This window comes from Myodes glareolus, chromosome 8 (genome assembly GCF_982192425.1).
Source record: "Myodes glareolus chromosome 8, mMyoGla1.1, whole genome shotgun sequence".
Lineage (NCBI taxonomy): Eukaryota > Metazoa > Chordata > Mammalia > Rodentia > Cricetidae > Myodes > Myodes glareolus.
Window position 1 is genome coordinate 14,877,067 of NC_142033.1, and position 20,065 is coordinate 14,897,131.

A 20,065-nucleotide genomic window follows, 5' to 3' on the forward strand; every position below is an offset into this window, starting at 1 on the left:
TCATAGAAATCTGCATACCTCTGCCTCCCAAGTCCTGGGTTAAAAGGCCTGTGCCACCACCGCCCGGGGTTATTTGTTTAGTCTTATCATTTTTGGTACTCAGCAGACACTAGGTTGTGAACTTACAAGGAGGGGGGGGGACTGCTGGGTTTGTCCTTGTGACACTGAGGCTAACTTACGCCCTCCCTTCTCTCCCTCCCGCCTGAATGTTAAGGGCCTTGTAGACCAGTGGCCTTTTGTTGGAAAAGACCTGTGCGTCCTCAGAGAAGTGAAACCTAAGAGCAGTTGTGAAAGTGGGAGAGTTTGACCCCTTCAGAAAATGTCGGGAAAAACCTTGTTGCAAACTAGATTCCAGTATGTACCAGCGAAATGACTTTGGGGACGCTTCCGTCTCATCAGTCAATAACAGAATCTTCTCTATGGGGTTGAGAATTAAATGTCCCCCAGAAGAAAAACACAGGGCACAGGCTTTAGCAGTTAGAGGGCTCATCTGTTTCATTCGGGTCAGCCTTCCATCTTGTTCAATGACGATAGTGGTAAACTGTCTGAAAAACAGCTGGGGATTAAGTTAAACTATGCAAAAACGGGTGCTAGAGTGCGTGCCACACCGTAAACACACGTGTTGCTACATCCCCATTATCTTTCTGTCACTCCTAAAGGCCTCTTTCTCAGCTACTGCTTCTGCTCCGTCCTCACGTCCTCCGGGAAGGCCCCCAGCTCGGTGGTAAGGACAGCACCATCACACCCTACTGCTCGCAGTCTCCGCATCGCATCCCCTCGCTAAGGTGGCTTCCGTGGCAGGCGATATCCCAAGCCCAGCAGCCCCTCATCTCTCCATTGTTGTGACGCCCCGCGCCACGTGAAGCCACAACACACCCCCGGAAGTGAGCGGGACGGAGGCGGTCCCGTTGTACCCCCCCCCCCCACAACTTCGGCCTTGGTTGGTTCCTCCCTCCTCCGCTTAGGCCCGAAAGGAGGCGGAACTAATGGTGCGGCCCGACGTTTCCCGGCCGGCCGGAAGAGCGGAGAGCACTGAGCGCGGAGCCGCGGGAGCCCGGGACAACCTAAGCGCTGCTCCCGCGACATGGCTTTCAATTTTGGGGCTCCTTCGGGCACTTCTGGCACCTCTGCAGCTACCGCGGCACCCGCGGGTGAGTCAGCTCCTGGACCTCCTTCCAAGGCACGGAAGCCTCGGGCCCGCCCCCTCGGTCCGATACCACCCGGCTGGGGGTCCGGGGTCGCCCCTGGCACGCGGGACACCTTGGGGACATTTGAAGAGGGTTGGCGGCGGCGGCGAAGGCGGGAGGACTGCGGGCTGCTCAGGGTCGGCCTGGGGCTCGCACAGCGCGCGCATCCCGCGTGGCCCGGCTGCCGGGTGGCTTCCCGCCACCGGGGACTCCGCCCGGGAGAGGCCGGCCGGAGGCGACGCCCCTCTCCCTTCCCGGGACCCCGCGACCCCTCGTCCGGCTCGGCCTCCCGGCCCAGAGGGCTTCCCTCCGTCCCCTCCCCAGCCCGGGGGATGCTGGCCCCTGCCCCTGGTGCCCTTCGCTCCTCACTCTGTCCCCACCTCCTCGGCTCTGTTAACCGGTTCCGGTGCCGGTCAGGTTTATCCACGCTGTGAAGCTTCTTGCTGATTCTTGTAATTCTTATCTTGCTTTCTTTTCCTTTTCTCTTCCCCACCTCTCACCTTTTCAAATTTTTGTTTCTCTGCCTCCACGTCTATCAGGATTTGGTGGGCTTGAGACTGCCAACTCCACCGCCGGTGGGTTTAATTTTGGGGGTTTCGGATTAACTGCTAACCCTGCAGTGAACTTTAATATTGGGAATTTCGGTGTTTCTACCACCTCGGCGACTCCGTTCAATTTTGGTAACAGTCTGACGAGTGCAGGTAGATACTGCGGGTCATGTGTATAACGAGGGTCGGGGGCTGGAGTCCAAGAATGTTCCTAGAGTTTGGGGAAGGGGGGATTGCACTTGTCTAATAAGGGAAGGGTTCGTTTCCTGAGGTCAAATTGAGTGTATATCAAGTTTTGACTTTCTTAAAAGATGTGATTTTTTTTTTATTAGAAAGCCTGGAGAGCTGGAATTCTCGTTTGTGGGTTTGCATTTAATCATACAGAGTACACCTTCAAAATAAGAATTTGGAATGGAATTTACTTTGAACTAGAATGTTTTTCAAATTATTAGCGGCAGTATAAGCAGTTCCCTGGGATTCTTGGACTCCTGCAGTCATTTTTCATTTTTTATACATATTTCATTGGGATTTCATCTTATTGTCCTTGTGTTTCCAAGAGAAACAAATCTTATACGAACAGCGGTGACCTGTCTTGTTTTTCAATCTGTAGGACAACGTTTTTCTTCCATTAATTCAACTGTTAGTATGTACTTCTATAAGAGATGTAATCTTAGAAAGAATCTTCAATTCTTTGCTACATTTTTGGGAAAGTCTCCATGAGCATTTTAATTTACCAGATGACACTGAGTAGGCTAGACATCTTTGCACTCAAAAAAAGAATTATGAAGATTTTATTGACCTGCAGGCGTGAAGATCTTTAAAATTTTTCAAAACACAAATATAATGGCTGTGTATGTCCCAATTTAAAGTAGACTTATGTGAATTCAACGTAAAGTGACCCTTGAAAACATCTTGACCCTCAGCTGCTCGTATATGAATTTATCGTCCATGGTCTATGTTATGCCACTTCTGCCCATGCCAATTATATGCATTTGGTAAACATTACTTCCTGAGCTGACTTGGACAGTCAGGTATTTTGTCCATTCACTTGGTTCCACATTCTGTATATCACCTTATTCTCTGAGTTGAAAACAATGTGACATAGACCTGAACATGCCAAAGATAAAGATTGATTAGAAGTGTTTACATAGCACTGCCCTTGCTATGTTTGCGTTTTCTACTTTGCTTAAAATTGGCACTGGGCAAAACAAACCTTATTTTGAAATTTATGTTTCAGAATAAAGCAAATCCATGTTCAACAGCAACAAATAAACTTGTTTGTATTTGCTTGATTTCATGTCTGTTTGAAGTTGTCACTGTTGAGTTTTGAGCTGTACAAATAATACTGTGTTTTGATTGCTTTCAAATATGTTAATTAACAGCCTAAGCAAAGAGCTATAAAATTGAATTTTTTAGCTTTGCAGGTCTACTCTCACTAATAAAGCATTTTTGGTAATTTGAAACATGATAAGATGCTGACTAGTGTTTTTATTGTGTAGCCAGTTGGGATAACATAGTTATTCTCTAAAAGTAGGAAGATAAAGGGGGACTAGAGACAGTACTTCCTATCTTAGGTGTTTCATCAAAAAGTTTAGCTGGCAGTATTGCAGTAGAATCTATGTTACATGTGTGCAACAGCCTATGCACTAAATTTCCAAATCTAAATTGTATTGTTTTAAGTTGGAGAGTGTCACCAAGTGATGAAGTACTTGCCTGCCTATCATGTGCAGGATCCCAGCACCACAAAATTCATTAAAACTAGTTAAAAATTTTTGAGACAGCTTTTCACTATGTAGTCCATTCTCATTTAGAAGCTGTCTTTCTCTCTTGATGGGTTGTAGACACTCGCTACCACACCTGTCCTATGTTGCAATCTTGATGAGGCTATCCTATTACAAGAAATAAATGAGGTTCGAGTTAGACTCTCAGAAACCCGGAGTATAACCCAGCATTTATGGTTCAGATGTTTGTTTTTAATGTCTTTGACAGCGTATTTATAAGTAGGTAACTACTACCGATACTCTTTAAAAATTGGGCTAGCATTTCACTCTAGTCATATATTCTTAGATATGTCAAGATTATTTTGTTTCTAGACTTACTTAGAAGTAAAATTAGTCAGTTGCCATGATGTGCCTCCGAGGCCCAGGGTAGCCTTGGCTACCTTTCCTGCCGCTCCTCCACATTTTTTCTTTACCTCCTTCAAGAAAGACATTGTTATTTTACAGAGGTAAGAAGCCTGTTGGTGTTTCCTTTGAAAAGTTGCTGCACACAGACTAAGAAGAAACGTGAACTAATGTCGATGTAATTTCAGTTATGGAAATTAAGGTTGCAAGCTGGCAAAGCCATCTGCTGCCATAACATGATAGTTTCTTTTTTCATTTTGTTGGCTTTTCCGGGACCTTGAACTCACAGAGATCCGCCTGCCTCTGCCTCCCGAGTGCTGGGATTAAAGACTACCACCACCCGATGCAAACCTACTTTTTAAACAACTCCATTGTCAGTACATGCTTAGTCTCATTAATTTTATTAGTCAAAATCATACAGATACTTCAATTTGTAATAGCTAATCTAAAGGTACATCTGTATCATTTTACAGTTATGGCAAAGGTTTTAACGTATTTTTTTCAATCGTGTTACCCATTTAGTTAAAAGGACTGTGCATTGCACCATGTTATTTCTATTTAAAATACTTCATCATTTATTTCTTGCAGTGTATTAGTAATAGTGTAGGATTTTTTTAATGATACTGAAAAAAAAGAAAAATTTAGATCAATATGTTCTTTGTATTTAGAAGCTACTTAAAAAATATTTGAAGATGAATTCCCTCTATGAACGCAAAAGAACCTTTATGTTTTTTCTTTTTAAATTAGGTGGGTTTGGAGGATTCGGAACAACAACTACTACTGCAGGTTCTGCATTCAGCTTCTCTGCCCCAACAAACACGGGCAGCACAGGTAAGAGGGCTGAAGTCATCTGGAGAAAGACGTGCGGGAGACGTTAGAAACGTTGTTCTTAACTTACCTGATTCTGATTTTTCCTTGGAAGGCCTTCTCGGTGGCACTCAAAACAAAGGTTTTGGCTTCGGTACTGGTTTTGGCACAGCGACGGGAACTGGTACTGGTTTAGGTACTGGTTTGGGAACCGGCCTGGGGTTTGGAGGATTTAATACGCAGCCGCAGCAACAGCAGCAAACTAGTAAGTGAGATTTTGTCTTCAGATGTAAAGTTGTAGCCGTAACAGCTAGCGCCATTGCTTCAAATGCAGACTGTCTTAGTGTTAAGGACTACAGATAGTTCCAAAGAGTTCCAAAAGCTGCTTTACATGCTTGCGCTTGACAGGAGTTAGGGAAAGCCCGAGCGGCACGATTAGGATGAAAGGGCCCTGTGTTTGTGGTCGGTCCGTTAAAAGTTTTGTCATTTCTAACAGTAGTACAAGTGGAGAAATCTGTATATGGTATCATTTATTGTATTATTTATATGGGCACACTCTTATCATGTCAAGACAGACCCTGAGCCAACTCCATGTTTCCTCATAGGTACTGCTCCACTGGAGGAACTGTTGTCCCGTCTTCTACAGCCTTTTCCATTTCCCGTGGTTCCTTGACTTGAGTGTGTCAACATAACTCTTTAGCTTTGCCATACTTAGATCTCTGCAAGCCTTCTTTTATATTATCAATTCATGGAAGAAATCCTGTCTTTTGTCTTTCAGAGGATTTCAGCCAGTTCTTTACTGTTCATTCTTACATAGTTAAGCATAGTGTTTGTCATCTGTATCTCTTATTGTTGAGTGGGATCTAGGAGCTTATTTACATAGATAGTTTCATATTTTTTTATTTGTAAGATAATGTCATATATCCCTTATCAAGAGGTATATAATATCTAATTTTTTGTAATGATTCTAGCAGTCATTAGTAATCATTACTTAGATCAGTTTATTTATTACAGATTAAGAAGTTATATTCATCTAAATTCTTCTTGCATTTGTTTGTTGAAATTCATCTGTAACAAATTTTACCTCACTTAGTGTGGTTCTGGTTTGTTGTTGTTTTTAATGTTGGGTAACACAGTCACCCTGCGATTCACCCACCCCAATAGACTTGTCTCTCCAGCTCTTTTTTCCCTAGGAGTGTGTCAGCAAAATCTTGCTTCATCAGCCTCAGCCTTCTGGGTCCTGTTTTTTAAAATTAGGCTACCAAGCATTTAAACTTTGTTTGTTTACTTTGGTGTGTTGTGAGTCAAACATGGACCCACTGGAAGAGCAACAAGCACTCTTTTTTTGGTTTTTCAAGACAGGGTTTCTCTGTAGCTTTGGAGCCTGTCCTGGAACTAGCTCTTATAGACCAGGCTGGCCTCAAATTTATAGAGCTCTACCTGCCTCTGCCTCCCGAGTGCTGGGATTAAAGGTATGCACCACCATGGCTGGCTTGTTTCATTTTTAAAGCTCTGTTTATCTAGGTGCGGTCAGCTGCCCCATCTCTCAAGCATCAGGTCTTGGCAGTCCGATCTTTTTTCTAACTGTGCCATCGGAGCATCTGTAGAGCTGTTTGCTCAGATAGCCATGCCCTCTGCTCTGCCCTACAGAGGAGTCAGTGACATACAAGACCTTGACAGCATCTAAAGTGAACATCCCACAAGCTGTTGCTCACTTAATGGGCCCTTTCAGCTGTTTCCAGTCCAGTCCTCTTTGACGGCCTCGGGCTCTTGGCAGTTGACGCCTGTTTGCTTTACCTCTCGGTTTCCTTGATAGTATACAGATCGGTTCCCAAGTTAGGATATGACATCTGGGAAGGGGTTTACTCACTGTTCCTTGAATCTAAGTTTTCTGGACTTGTATTTAGTTGTTTTTCCTTTCTAAGCTTTAGGTGGTCTCTTCAGTCAGCCTACACAGGCTCCTGCCCAGTCCAACCAGCTCATCAATACTGCCAGTGCACTTTCTGCTCCCACATTGCTGGGGGATGAGAGAGATGCCATTTTGGCAAAATGGAACCAGCTTCAGGCTTTCTGGGGAACAGGAAAAGGATATTTCAACAATAACATTCCTCCCGTGGAGTTTACACAGGAAAATCCTTTTTGCCGATTTAAGGTATCAGTTGTATCTTTGATTTTCATTTAAAGAGTGAATATAAGATATATATATATATATATATATATATATAGTAGCTTTTAGATTAAAATGACATTTAAGAATGGTATGGCTACACTTCTTATTTTAAATAAAAATTATAAATTTAAAGTGATTTTTGAAAAATGTTATGTGTGGTTCAGAGTGACCACACAGCCATCACAATAGGACTGAGGAAGAAGGTGTTGGCAGAGGAGGAACAATGGCTGTGGTGGTACACACCTGAATCTCTGCTCAGGGGTGGACATAGAGAGACCAGAAGTCAAGTCATCCTCAGCTGTCGAGCAAATTGGAAACCAGCCCAGGCTACATTAGACCCCATCTCAAAACAAACAACCAACCCAGGGCCATAAGGTGACCCAGTGGGTGAAGGAGCTTGTCACCGAGCCTTATGATCTCCCCAAAGCACATGACTCCCAAAAGTTGTCTTCTGACCTCCCTGTGCCATAGCAGGCCCCCCTTACATACATACAAATAAGCAAGCAAAAAAGAGAGTGTGGTCTGCTTGTCATTTTAAAGGGTACCAGACGTAGGCTGTGTTCATCTGACTAGTCAGAGAAGTTCTCCCCGGCAGTGCATGGATTCTCCTTGGCGTGTAGAACCTGTTACTATTATTAGAGTTGGGTGCCAAAGGCGCTCAAACAGTAATGGCCGTTTTCTTTGTTCTGCCTCATTATTATAAACAACCATCTCATTGAAATTTGACAGTGGAAGTGTTCCACTTGACCATTTGTTTTTCTTTCTTTATTTTTGGTTTTTGTATATATGTGATCTCTCTTTCTTTCTTTTATTTTTTTTGTTCTTCAAAGAAAAACAGGAGAGGCTCTTGCTGCAATAGTCCAAGCTGGCCTTAAACTCATGATCCTTCTGCCTCAGCCTCTTGAGTGTTGAGATGGTAAGGCTGCACCCCACACACAACTGACAGTGTATTTTCCACGTAACAAATCAATATATTACAATGAAGTTTGTACTTCACCCTGCCTTTGGGGGAGTGTAAAGGGATGGGGGGGGTGATGCTTAGGAATCAAACCCAGAAAGAACCTCATGTCTCCTAGTTACACGGTCTGCTACTGAACTTCACTCTAGCACCCCAGGACCAGAGAAGTAATACAGATTTTGGACTTTTCAGATTTTTGGATAATATAATGTCATACCTTGAGGAACTCTTCTAAATAGGAAATTGATTTATGTAGCTTCATCTTGTACATATAGCTTAAAGGTAATTTTATACAGTAATTTTAGTGTGTTTGTGTGCTGTGACATCATATAAGGTCAGGTGTATATTTTTTTTTTTAACTTGAGACATCATGTTAACACCAGAAAGTTTCAGAGTTTGGAAAATATAGTTTAGCTTTGCACACTAGGGTTATTTAATTTCTATATCATCTGAATCATTAGTTGAAATTTTTAATATTGTTGTTTGGCAATAAGATAATACAGTAGTAAACATAGAAGTATCAGTTTAAATGTTTTAACTTTTCTTAAAGTTGAAATATAATATACATAGTAAAATGTATAATGTCCACATGAATGAACTTTTTTAAAAGTTACATGTAAGTGGTGACAAAGGACAAAATGTTTCTGTATATAAGCTATTTCAGCAATGTGTAATTCCTTGTATTTAATAATATGTAATATTTTACTCATTTAATGTTACACTAATAACCTGTTTCATAGTTTTATAACATGTAGTCATAAAGTAGACATTCTTGATATCATTAGTATCTCGACAGTGTCATTGTACCTTAAACATACTTAATTTGTAAATTGTTTCTTTAAAATGTAAAGATTCATGAGTCACCTCTATAGTGAAGTAAGTACATTCAGTCCATGACTTCTACAGTTATGTTTATGACATATGAGTTGTTCCAATATAAGAAACCTCTGAAAATGAATGAGTATCAAAATCTTCCAGAGAAATCCTTTAGTTCCTATACTGGAGAGGAAATTTAAATTTATGTTAGTTTAGGGAAATGAAGTTTGCTCATGTGGTGTCCCACAGAGCTCTTGCCATTTCCGTCATTCTAGCAGATGCTGAGCTATTCAACACTTCATGTAAAGTCTGCATGTATTTTTGATACTTTGGTTCATTTCACAGGCTGTAGGTTATAGTTGTATGCCCAATAATAAAGATGAAGATGGATTAGTGGTTTTAGTTTTCAACAAGAAAGAAGCAGACATTAGAAGCCAGCAACAGCAGCTAGTGGAATCATTGCATAAGGTTTTGGGAGGAAACCAGACCCTGACTGTCAATGTGGAGGGCATTAAGACACTGCCAGATGATCAGTAAGTAAACATGTGCGCGGGTTGTTCCGTTGTGGGTTTTGTTGCTGCTGAAACATAAATCTCAGCAGAATGCTGTCTCTAGTTGGTGATTATTACAAATTTATAGAAGCGTTGAAAAGTGTTTTATTTGTTTTGGATTTCTTTATCAGATGAACTTTACAATACTAGGATGTAGATTTCATTCAGGAACAGCAGGACACGTTGAAGTTGCATGCAGACCGAAGCTATATCTGGAGGTTTCCCTCCCACCCGCAGTTCCTGAATATTTACCTTGAGGCTTAATATTATACAAACTATTTGACTGATGGATCAGGCTTATTACTAACTAGCTTTTACATCTTAAATTAATTCATTCCTATTCATCTGTATTCCTATTCATCCTATCCACGTGCTAGCATCTCCCTGACTCCAACCCTTTTTCTCCTTGTATCCGTTTGGATTTTCCACCTGGCTCTATTGTGGCTATTGGCCAAATTAACTTCTTTATTAATCAATGGTAATAGAATATATTCACAGCTTACAGAGGGGCATCCCACATCATGAAGCTTTACTGGAGTGTTTTAATAACTGACTCCTTTTGCTTGTTTTGGTTTTTGTTGCTGCTGTTTTTGATGGGTTTTAGACGGTCTTACTGTGTAGTGCTGGTTATCCGTCCACCTTGTACTTAGAGTGCTCCTCCTGCCTTGTCTACATGCTAGAGTCCCGTGTCCAACCCGTGCTCTCTGCTCGTTCATGGACAGTGTGATTGCTCTAGTTCCCCCGTCCTTTCGTCATTTCTTCTTGGTGGCGAAATACTTACTTTTGTAAGTTTAAGGTTAGGTGAATTATATTGTTACTATTTCTAGTAATACCCGGTGTCTGACTCAGGTTGTACTTCTTGGGTCTTGCTTGCAACAGGCAGCCCATAAGTTTTGGCAGAATCATAAGAGTCAATAGTTCTAGGGAGCAGGGAACAGTAAGAAATATTTGATAGAGAAATATACTGCTGAACAAATATTCTCAAAAAATAAATTCTATCTTTTTTTTGAGCTTTTTTTTTTATTTTGAGATACAGTTTTTTGGTTTTTTTTTTTTAAAGATTTATTACAGTGTTCCACCTACATGCCAGAAGGGGGCACCAGATCTCATTACAGATAGTTGTGAGCCATCATGTGGTTGCTGGGAATTGAACTCAGGACCTCTGGAAGAGCAGCCACTGCTCTTAACCTCTGAGCCATCTCTCCAGCCCCCTAAATTCTATCTTATTTACCTACCTCATTTTGGTTTTTGTTATTTAAGATGATTTACCAATGAACCTAATATAGAGGTTTACTTTCAAGATTTAAAAAAAAAATAAACACAAACCTTTTCTCTTGTAAAAACCGTTTTGACTTCAGCCATCGGTCTTTCCAGACAGTGTGGCTGTGGGTCATGAAGTCAGGCTGATAAATTGGTTGTTTGCCTCCAGGACAGAAGTTGTCATTTATGTTGTTGAGCGCTCTCCAAATGGCACCTCGAGAAGAGTCCCAGCGACAACACTGTATGCCCACTTTGAACAAGCCAACATTAAAACACAGCTACAGCAGCTCGGGGTGACGCTGTCTATGACCAGAACAGAGCTGTCCCCTGCTCAGATCAAGCAGCTCCTGCAGAACCCTCCTGCTGGTACGTGCTGTAGCTGGCTTGTCAGTTATTAGTGCGGGAACTGGTCATGTGTTTGCTTATTTGGAATGTATTCTTGAATGTTGTGTTTTAGTTAGTTGTAAGTTTAAATTATATAACTAAGACATTAGAAACTTTGGAAAATGACAAAAATAATTCTTAACCTGTCTGCCTGTAGATATTCATTTGAAGTGTTTTGGGTTTTTTGTCTTTAACTACTTACCTAACTATGTTAATGCTTAAAAAAAAAAGTCTAGATATCCTAACTAAGTAGACTGGAAGTCCAGCTTGTGTCCCTTCCCTAGCGGTGTCTGTTAGCGATGCTGGACTCTGCATGGAGTAGAAAAGGATCCGTACCGCACATGGCTGCCGCCTTTTCACTTACAGATTTCTCAGTGTCTCCCATGTTCGTGCTTGAAGAGGAACTTTATTCTGTTTAAACGCTAGAGTATTCTATAGATATACCTTACTTAATTCAATATTGTTTTTATAATTCGTTTTTCCAAACTAAGCAGCAGTTAATATCTGTAGAAATTTATCTTAGAGCATGTGAATATTTAGTAATCTCAGCCTTAGAAGATGAAGTTGAGGGCACAACCTGGACTGCGCAGTGAGACTGAGGGCAGCCTAGGGGACACAGTAGCCCCGGTTCTCTCCTTCACACCAAGTTCACTGCAGTAAAATTCTGACAATGAGACCTGTGTGTTAGGTTTGTTAGGTTCACTGGCAAATGCCTTTCAGAGAGCCTCTACCAAGTGTATTTGCAATTGTAGTGTATTGTGCCCCCCACAGCAGCAAGTTAGTTAAAGAATTAATATTTAGTCTGTATTTTCCTGATGACAGGTTGAATAACTATTCATACTTGAGAGTACCCTTTTTATGTCTTTTGCTCATTTCTTGTTTGAGTCATTGCACTTTTTGTTTATGTGGGCTCTCTGTGTTCTAGAGGTGGATGTGTTATACTATCTGCTGCAAATACTTCCTTTCAATTCATATTTATAAAATTTTTATAATGAACATTTTTTAAAAGTAATTCCTCATTATAACTTCTGAACTCTTAATTTTAAGAAAGTATTTCCCATACAAATATAAACACAGAAAATCATGTTTTATAAGAATATTTTTGTTTGTGGTAGGTGTTGATCCTATTATTTGGGAACAAGCCAAGGTGGATAACCCCGATTCTGAAAAGTAAGTGTATCACTATTTTATATATAGACTGGTACTTACCAGAAAGGAAGCAAACAGACATGGACTATTTGTTGTATTCTTGCATTTGAAGAGTTATTTTCATTGCTTTTTAAAACAGTTCTGCCATGGAAGGCAGCAAGATGAGGTGAGACTAGGCAGGGGTGGGGAAACCTGGATCCTAGCCATCTGTTACATTTTCATTAACAGTGAGTGCAAGTTTTTGACTGAATTGAATTCCTAATTTGTTAAATAAGGAGGTTGAAAATAGCATGGTAACTGTTGATCTCAGTGCCGTGGATTTAGAAATTCATTGTAAATTTCATGAGGTCTGTTACAGAATATAGACCTTGTTGTTTTTATAAGTTATAAAAGTTAATAAAATCTTGTTGGTTTTATAAGTTCTGAAAAGCAACCTTGCATTTTAGATTAATTCCTGTGCCCATGGTGGGTTTCAAAGAGCTGCTTCGAAGACTGAAGGTTCAAGACCAGATGACTAAGCAGCATCAGACCAGATTAGATGTAAGCATTCACTTTGCATTCTCTATTCTGAGTGAACAAAAGCTAGGAGCTATTTTTCCCGTGTGTGCTATTTTTTCTTAGGGGAACTAGTACACTGCAGAACAATAACAGCTTCCTGTACCAGCTTTCTTTATGATAGCAGTCCTGCACATACGCGGTTTTTCTTTATCTTTATGTGCATAACTGGTCTGTACACCAGATATTGTACAGTACACTTGAAGGCTAGAGAGGACGCAGATCCCCTGGAACTGGAATTAAAGACTGGCATGAGTGTGGAATTGAACCTGGGTCCTCTGGAAGAGCTCTTAACATCTGACCCAACTCTCCAGCCCTATAGATTTGTTTTGACATATTTTATGAGTTTAGATTTATAGCCTAGATTTATTCAAAGTCATCTCTCTTTTTATTATTTTTTTAATCCAAGGATTTAGCAAGCCCAACCCTGATTAACTTGTAAAACTAAACAAAGTGTGGGTGTTCTGAGTTGACCTTATGTTCTCTTACATGCAGTTCCAATTTCATTAGACAGGAGTGAGCTTACTGTTGATAAAGTGATGAGTTCTGTGGACGCAGTTCTCCTGTTACACTGATCCAGCGTTTGTGTGGCTGTGTCAGGGCAGAGCCCTGCAAATATCAACATGTAGCTATTTCTCCTTTTCAGTGTTTCTCTGTCAAAAAATTCCAGCATGATTTCTCTGTGGTCCAATTTCCAGACACTTCATGATGTTAGGCTGGACACGCTGAATTCATGAGTATCACCCTAAAATGAATTGTTAGCTTCAAACTCACTGTGTAGCCAAGGATGACCTTCAACTTCTGATTCCCCTGCCTCTGCCTCCCAAGCACTGAGATTCCAGGTGTTTGTGCATCACTGCACCTGATGAGGACTGGCTCGTGATGTTAGATCATTTCATCCTTTAGTGTTGAGGCCATTGATGTCCTTCAAATTAGTTTTTAGATATTCTCTTCAAAAATCTTATACATCCTTTTTTTGTTGACTCCCAATTTTTTAATAAATTTGGGTGATAAGCACAGCAACCTAAGTTTGTCCTTTGTCCCCTCAATAATGTCCTGGTGTTTCATTAAAAGTAATGGAGGCCGTACTGGTGGTACAGGCAGGCCTGTAATCGTGGCTACGTGGGAAGCTTAGGCAAGAGGATCACAAGTTCAAGGCCATAGTGGGATGCAGCGTTGATTCAAGGCCCACCTGGGCAATGTAGTGAGATCTTGTCTCAAAATAAAATGTGAAAAGGGACCTGGTGGATGTAGCGTAGAGTGCTTGTGTAGTATATGCTGGGCCTTAGGTTGGCTCAGTTCCCAAGTGTGTCCTCGATCCCACTCCAAACAGAGGTGAGCTACATAAGTGGGCATAGTAACATAGCTTATCCAAACTTTTTGTCCTCCTTAACACTCCAGTGGCATAGAAATTAATTGTGATAGGGATGATCATAGGTTGGAATGCTGTAATGTGATGGAGAGATTGTAACGTGTTTGGGACTTGGGGAATAATGCCATTGTTAAAGTGCTGAGGAGAGATTGTAACGTGTTTGGGACTTGGGGAATAATGCCATTGTTAAAGTGCTGAGGAGAGATTGTAACGTGTTTGGGACTTGGGGAATAATGCCATTGTTAAAGTGCTGAGCATTATGACTTCATTTCAGTCCCTAGAGCCCAGGTGAAAAAGCCAGGCATGATAGTCCATGCTTCTAATCTCAGTGCTAGGGAGGCAGAGACAGGCAGGTCTCTGAAGCTCACTGCTCATCCAGATCAGCTTCCTTGATAAATTCCAGGGGACCCTTCATCTCAAAAAAAAAAAAAAAAAAGGACACCTGAGGTTATCCCTCTGGCTTCCACACACGCATGTGCATTATACTCTCAAGAGCACATACACGTGCACATGTGCACACACAACAATCTTAACAAGTCTTCCTTGTTAAGATTAACATACCATTGGGCAAAGTATTAGGATTTTAAGCCAGACAGAAAAACATCTGTCCAAAGTATTAGGATTTTAAGCCAGCCAGGAAAAAATATATATATTCACATATTCACTTTTTTGATTTATTTCATTCCTTTTTCTCTCTGCTCTGATTATCCCCTCCAGGTATTTGGTACCAAGATATGGAGTATACTGTCTTCCCCGCTCCACCAACTTCAGACTGGTTGTCTGTGAATGATAAGCCCAACAGTGTCTCACAGATTCTAACTTTTTTCAGTCAGGCCTGGGTCTATTTAAAATTCCTTATTTCTGAAATGTTATTGTTTTTACAGTAGCTGCCACATCACTAAATATCTGAAAGCTCCAAAGAAATCTTGGAATAGTGCTTTTTAATTTTTAGACATGTAAAGGAAAGAAACAAAATATAGAATCCTGGGGCTGAGCGGTCAAGAGCTTGCACTGCTACAGAAGACTAAGGTTGGATTCCGAACACCCGTGCCAGGCAGCTCACAGCTCCCCTCTCGGGACCCAGTGCCCTCTCTGGACTCTATAGAAATATACAGACACACAGACACACACATACACACACACACACACACACACACACACACACACACACACACACAGATAAAAAGGAATTTACAAATGCTAAAATGGTGAACTAAAGCTAATTTTTGGAGAGATGGCTCTCAGGGTTATTTGAAAATTAGGCTAGTACACGTAGGTTTGCCTGTCAAATAGCTATCGTGTCCCACTTGGTTTATCCTCAAAAACATGTCTTTTTAACAGATCATATCTGAAGATATTAGTGAGCTACAAAAGAATCAAACTACAACTATGGCCAAGATAGCACAGTACAAGCGGAAGCTCATGGATCTCTCCCACAGAACCTTACAGGTAATAATGTGGAATTCCCCAGTGTTTATAAGAGGTTATAAGTGAAATACACGCCAAATAGGAAATGTTTTTTAAACAGGAAAAAGACTGTTTTTTGAAGGGTTGATCCTACAATAAAAATTTGGAGGGAAGATCCTACAGGGTGAGAAATAAGGGTAAAAATATATTTAAAGTTCCCCTTAGTGACAAGGTGACAGAAACAGTTTTGGTACCGGGAAGATATAAATTAGCGTCTCCTGGCTCCATAAAGTATGGAACATATTTGAGTGCCAGGGAAAGAATGTGGCCATGTGTGATATTAAACCAATCACCAGTTTAACAGCCTGGGGCAGCAACAGAAGTGGAAATCATAAATTGTCATGAGAACAAGTGCTACAGACCAGATTCGAAAGCCTTTGTCAAAATACCAAATAAAAATCTGAGCTCAGTGTTAAGAAATTTTAGAAATATCAAGGTAAGCGTGACACCTGTAAGGTGAGAAACGAGTGCTACATTCAGAGTAGGTGTGGACAGACGTGAGAAGCTGATCTGTGGACGGCCATCAGAATGGATAATGATCTCAGAAACGTCCAGCCAGAGAAACAGTGCCGCACACAGGCCTCAGTAGTAAAAGTTGGTGTGCATTTTTCAGATTTGAAAGCCAGGGGAGATAGGTGATTTTCTCTAGCAAATAGAAATCACCAGAAGTAATGTACAGCAAAGTGAAGGAACTGGTAATAGTCGGAGAGCAGAGGGGAGAGTTGCTAAAGTCTACGTGGAAACCACCCTTGTAGCTAATTTTATTGTTGAATTTTGTCTAAGCTAATTTTTGTGTTACTTTAATCTTCCTAAATCAAGGAAAAATATTTATGGCTTTTTTCCTCTTTGAACAATTTCATTGAGGTATAATTCATATATCATACACGTACCCCACTGAAAGGCTGGCAGAGGCAGGCGGATCTCTGTGAGTTCAAGGCCAGCCTGGTCTACAAGAGCTAGTTCCAGGACAGGCTCCAAAGCTACATATAAACCATGTCTCGAAAAAATAAAACGAGAGGAAAGAAGGAAGGAAGGAAGGAAGGAAGGAAGGAAGGAAGGAAGGAAGGAAAGAAGGAAGGAAGAAAATCTAATTGGGCCAGCTGGACTGGGACTGAATGAGCATGTGATCAAGCTGGATTCTCTGAATGTGGCTGACATGGGGGCTGACTGAGAAGCCATTGACAATGGCATTGGGTCTTGTTTCGTCTGCATGTACTGGCTTTTTGGGATCCTGGTCTGTTTGGATGCTCAGCTTCCTGGACCTGGAGGGAGGGGGGAGGAACTTGAACTTCCCACAGGGCAGGAAACCCTGACTGCTCTTGGGACTGGAGAGGGAGGAGGAGAGGGAGTGGGGGGAGTGGGAGGGTATTGGGAGGAGGGGAGGAAGTGGAAATTCTTATAAATAAATAAATAAGGAAAAAAAAAGAAAATCTAATTGGAATGTAGGCAGATACATAAAGGCACTTCATAGCAAGCATCATAAAGCACTAGGTTTGTTTTTTCTGTTTTTTCTTATTAAATGTTATGGGTTTTTACTGTTTGAGGCAGGGTCTGAGCTATGCAACCTAGACTGGCCTGGAGCTCTTCTTCGTTGGGCTGGCCATACTCAGCCTTTTCCTCATGCTTTAGCCTCCCAAGGGCTAGGATTTAAAGTACCCCCATATTAGTTCTCAGCCAGTCCATAATTGATTTTAAAACGTAGTCTACTGGTTCTTACCGACGTCTTCTCTTTTACAGGTCCTAATCAAACAGGAGATTCAAAGGAAGAGCGGCTATGCGATCCAGGCTGATGAAGAGCAGCTGCGGGTTCAGCTAGATACTATTCAGGGTGAACTGAACGCCCCTACTCAGTTCAAAGTAAGCTCTTGGTAGTCTGTCTGGCTAGAGTTTGCTTGGGGTAGCCGAACAGGAATGTGTAGCAGTGTGTGTCTTAAGCATTTGTTTGCACTAATTAGAACTTCCGAAAATAAATTCCCAGTCACGATACTTTTGGTTTGCATTAGTGCTTCAAATCAAAGACCTGGGAGTTTTAACTGATGGTTTTGAAGCTATCTTTAAAAATAGCCATCTTTAGTAGTAGCTGTGATTGTTAGCACTTGTCTCTGGCTCATTTTTAGGGTCGACTAAATGAACTGATGTCCCAGATCAGGATGCAGAATCACTTTGGAGCTGTGAAGTCTGAAGAAAGGTATTACATAGATGCGGACCTCTTACGAGAAATCAAGCAGGTGAGCTCAGCTTACAGCTTCATATCCATCAGGATGGCTGTTGTTCAACAGCAGAAATACTTGCTCGTTAGAATATGGAGAAGTTGTAACCTTCAGGCACCTTTAAGTATCATAAAATATAAAAAACATTGCTTCCTCAAAAAAATTAAAAGTAGTCGGGCAGTGGGAACGTATGCCTTTAATCCCAGCACTTGGGAGACAGAGGCAAGTGATCTCTGAATTCAAGGCCAGTCTAGTCTACAGAGCAAATTCCAGAAGAGCCAGGACTACACAGAGAAACCCTGTCTCGAAAACAACAAAATTGAAAGTAGAATTGCCATATTATTTGGCAGTTCTCCATCTGTTTTTGAGAGACAAGGTCTCAGTATGTAAACCTGGTTGGTCTTGAATTCAGAATCTGTCTGCCTCTGCCACTTGAGTGCTGAGATTCAAGGTATAAGCTACCATGCCCAGCTTGTTCTATTTCTGGATATATATATATATATATATTTCCCAGGAAGTTGAAAGCAGGGATTTGCACAGACATTTATACACCTATGTACAAACACATCTAGTGCAGTATGACTCCCTCCTAAAGAGGAGGAAATTCTGACACATGCAACAAATGGGTAGACCTTGAAATATGTGGTCATACAAGGACAAGTACTGTATGATTCCCCTTCTGTGAAGCAGAGTGCCCAACTGTGTGAATGTACACATACTGTTATGCCACAGTAAAAGAGCCAAACATTCTCCCTCCAGAATCTGTCCACATAATAGACGTGTCAAAGGGTGGGCAGTGGAATACTCAGGTTAAGTGGGAAGGTCAACTGCGTTTTATTATAATCTAGAATGATCTGTCTGTGTATTAAATTGAGAAGCTGGGACTGGGGACTTAGCTCAGTTGGTAGAGTGCTTGCCTGCTATGCATGGAGCCCTGGGTTCACTCCCCAGCACCACAGCAATGGACAGTGCACACCCACTGTCCAGAGTTCAGGAGGCCGGTCTATAAAAACTCAGAAAACACATCTAAAGACATAGTAGACACACATGCTGGTAGTAGTTGTCTGGCTGCATGCTTGTTGTATGTAGTCACTACTACTGTTTTATGGGTAGCAAACTGATGTTTTATTTTCTTAATTCATTCTAGCATTTGAAACAACAACAGGAAGGCCTTAGCCACTTGATTAGCATCATAAAAGATGACCTAGAAGATATAAAACTGGTTGAACATGGATTGAACGAAACCATCCATAGCAGAGGCGGTGTCTTTAGCTGACCATTTACAGACGTGTTCAGAGGTTCATAAAATGCATCTTGCTACATCAGGCCTTCTGTCCGATGACCACATGGACGGGAAAAAGAATCCTTTTCCTCGCTGGCATGTTTGAGGTTCCTGAGAAATCACTGTACATTAAATCTGAAATGGACACCACAAAGTTCTTCAAAGAGAATCTGAAAATTTTTTATCTAAAAGCTATATTTACTTTAAAAAGTACATGATTACCCGGAGTATATGCACTGTTGTACATTTTACAGCAGCATTAAGCATAGTCACGGTGTTTAAAGGTTATTCTCCATTCCCTTTTTCCATAGCACAAAATGAAACATAGCTATTCCTACATAACAAAATAAACCGTAAGTACATGCTGCGGAGACTGTGCTTCAAAGTTAAATGCATATCTGCATTTTATATCTGTGAAATCAGCAGTGGGGAGTAAAGAAAATCCCAAAGTATTTAATGATTTGTGTGGTTTTCTTTTTGTTCTATGAAAACTTGAAGATATATTTTTATATTATTTTACTTATTTGGAACTTAACAACATACCTAAACAATTAGGATTTAACAAAAATCACTGTTTTTGCAAACTTTTTATTTCTAAAAATGAAATTTAAAATAAATTGTTAATTTGCAGTTTTATGTAATTCTGTCCTCTGGTGTTTTATTTATGGACTTGTCATATTTTGACTAGAGTATAACAAATGAAATCATCTAGGATGAAGAGCCTCATGTTAACATCTGACAACAGTGGCTGAGTATGGCATCATAGGACTCTTCCACAACCCGCCAATTTTAAATACAACTCTGACTGACTGGGCCGCAGGTGTTAACACCTCTGCAGATGCCATGATTACGGTATGTTTGTGTGGTGCTATGGTTTACACTGGGGGGGGGGCGGGGGCGTTGCAAGAGAACACGGTGAATTTTGCTGTTGTACTACCGAGGGGTGAAGCAGAAGAGGTTACACTGTAAAGGTAGAGATTTTAAAGCCTCTTTCCAAGTTGGCTACTAGAATTTTATAGTCGCTGCTGCTGAGTGCGGCATGCAAACATAACACCACTCTTCCCTGGTTGTTCCCATCCTATTTCATGCTTGTTGTGATGCTAGTGGCTTTGGGAGAAGGTTTTCTTTGTGTGCGCTTGTTTTCACTTTGGTTCAAAAGATAGGTCCATTGCCATCTTTGGAGCCAAGTGTAGAAAGGAAGGTGCTCTGTGTGCCCTTCACAGACC

The 20,065-nt window shown here is 41.2% G+C and overlaps 1 protein-coding gene across 2 annotated transcripts; it reads left to right on the forward strand.

Moving 5' to 3' along the window:
* Nucleotides 1–995: 995 nt before the first annotated feature.
* Nucleotides 996–19,480, forward strand: Nup54 (nucleoporin 54). Of its 2 annotated transcripts, XM_048425663.3 has the most exons (13): nucleotides 1,015–1,151; nucleotides 1,727–1,888; nucleotides 4,606–4,689; nucleotides 4,781–4,930; nucleotides 6,591–6,817; nucleotides 8,955–9,142; nucleotides 10,590–10,786; nucleotides 11,920–11,974; nucleotides 12,400–12,493; nucleotides 15,222–15,329; nucleotides 17,085–17,204; nucleotides 17,465–17,575; nucleotides 18,705–19,480. In XM_048425663.3, the coding sequence occupies exons 1-13, from the start codon at nucleotides 1,085–1,087 to the stop codon at nucleotides 18,831–18,833; spliced, it is 1,692 nt and encodes a 563-aa protein (XP_048281620.1). In that variant the 5' UTR covers nucleotides 1,015–1,084; the 3' UTR covers nucleotides 18,834–19,480. The 2 variants fall into 2 exon arrangements, with proteins under 2 accessions (XP_048281611.1, XP_048281620.1); XM_048425654.3 differs by lacking the exon at nucleotides 1,727–1,888 and having other exon boundaries at nucleotides 996–1,151.
* The last annotated feature ends 585 nt before the right edge of the window (nucleotides 19,481–20,065 follow it).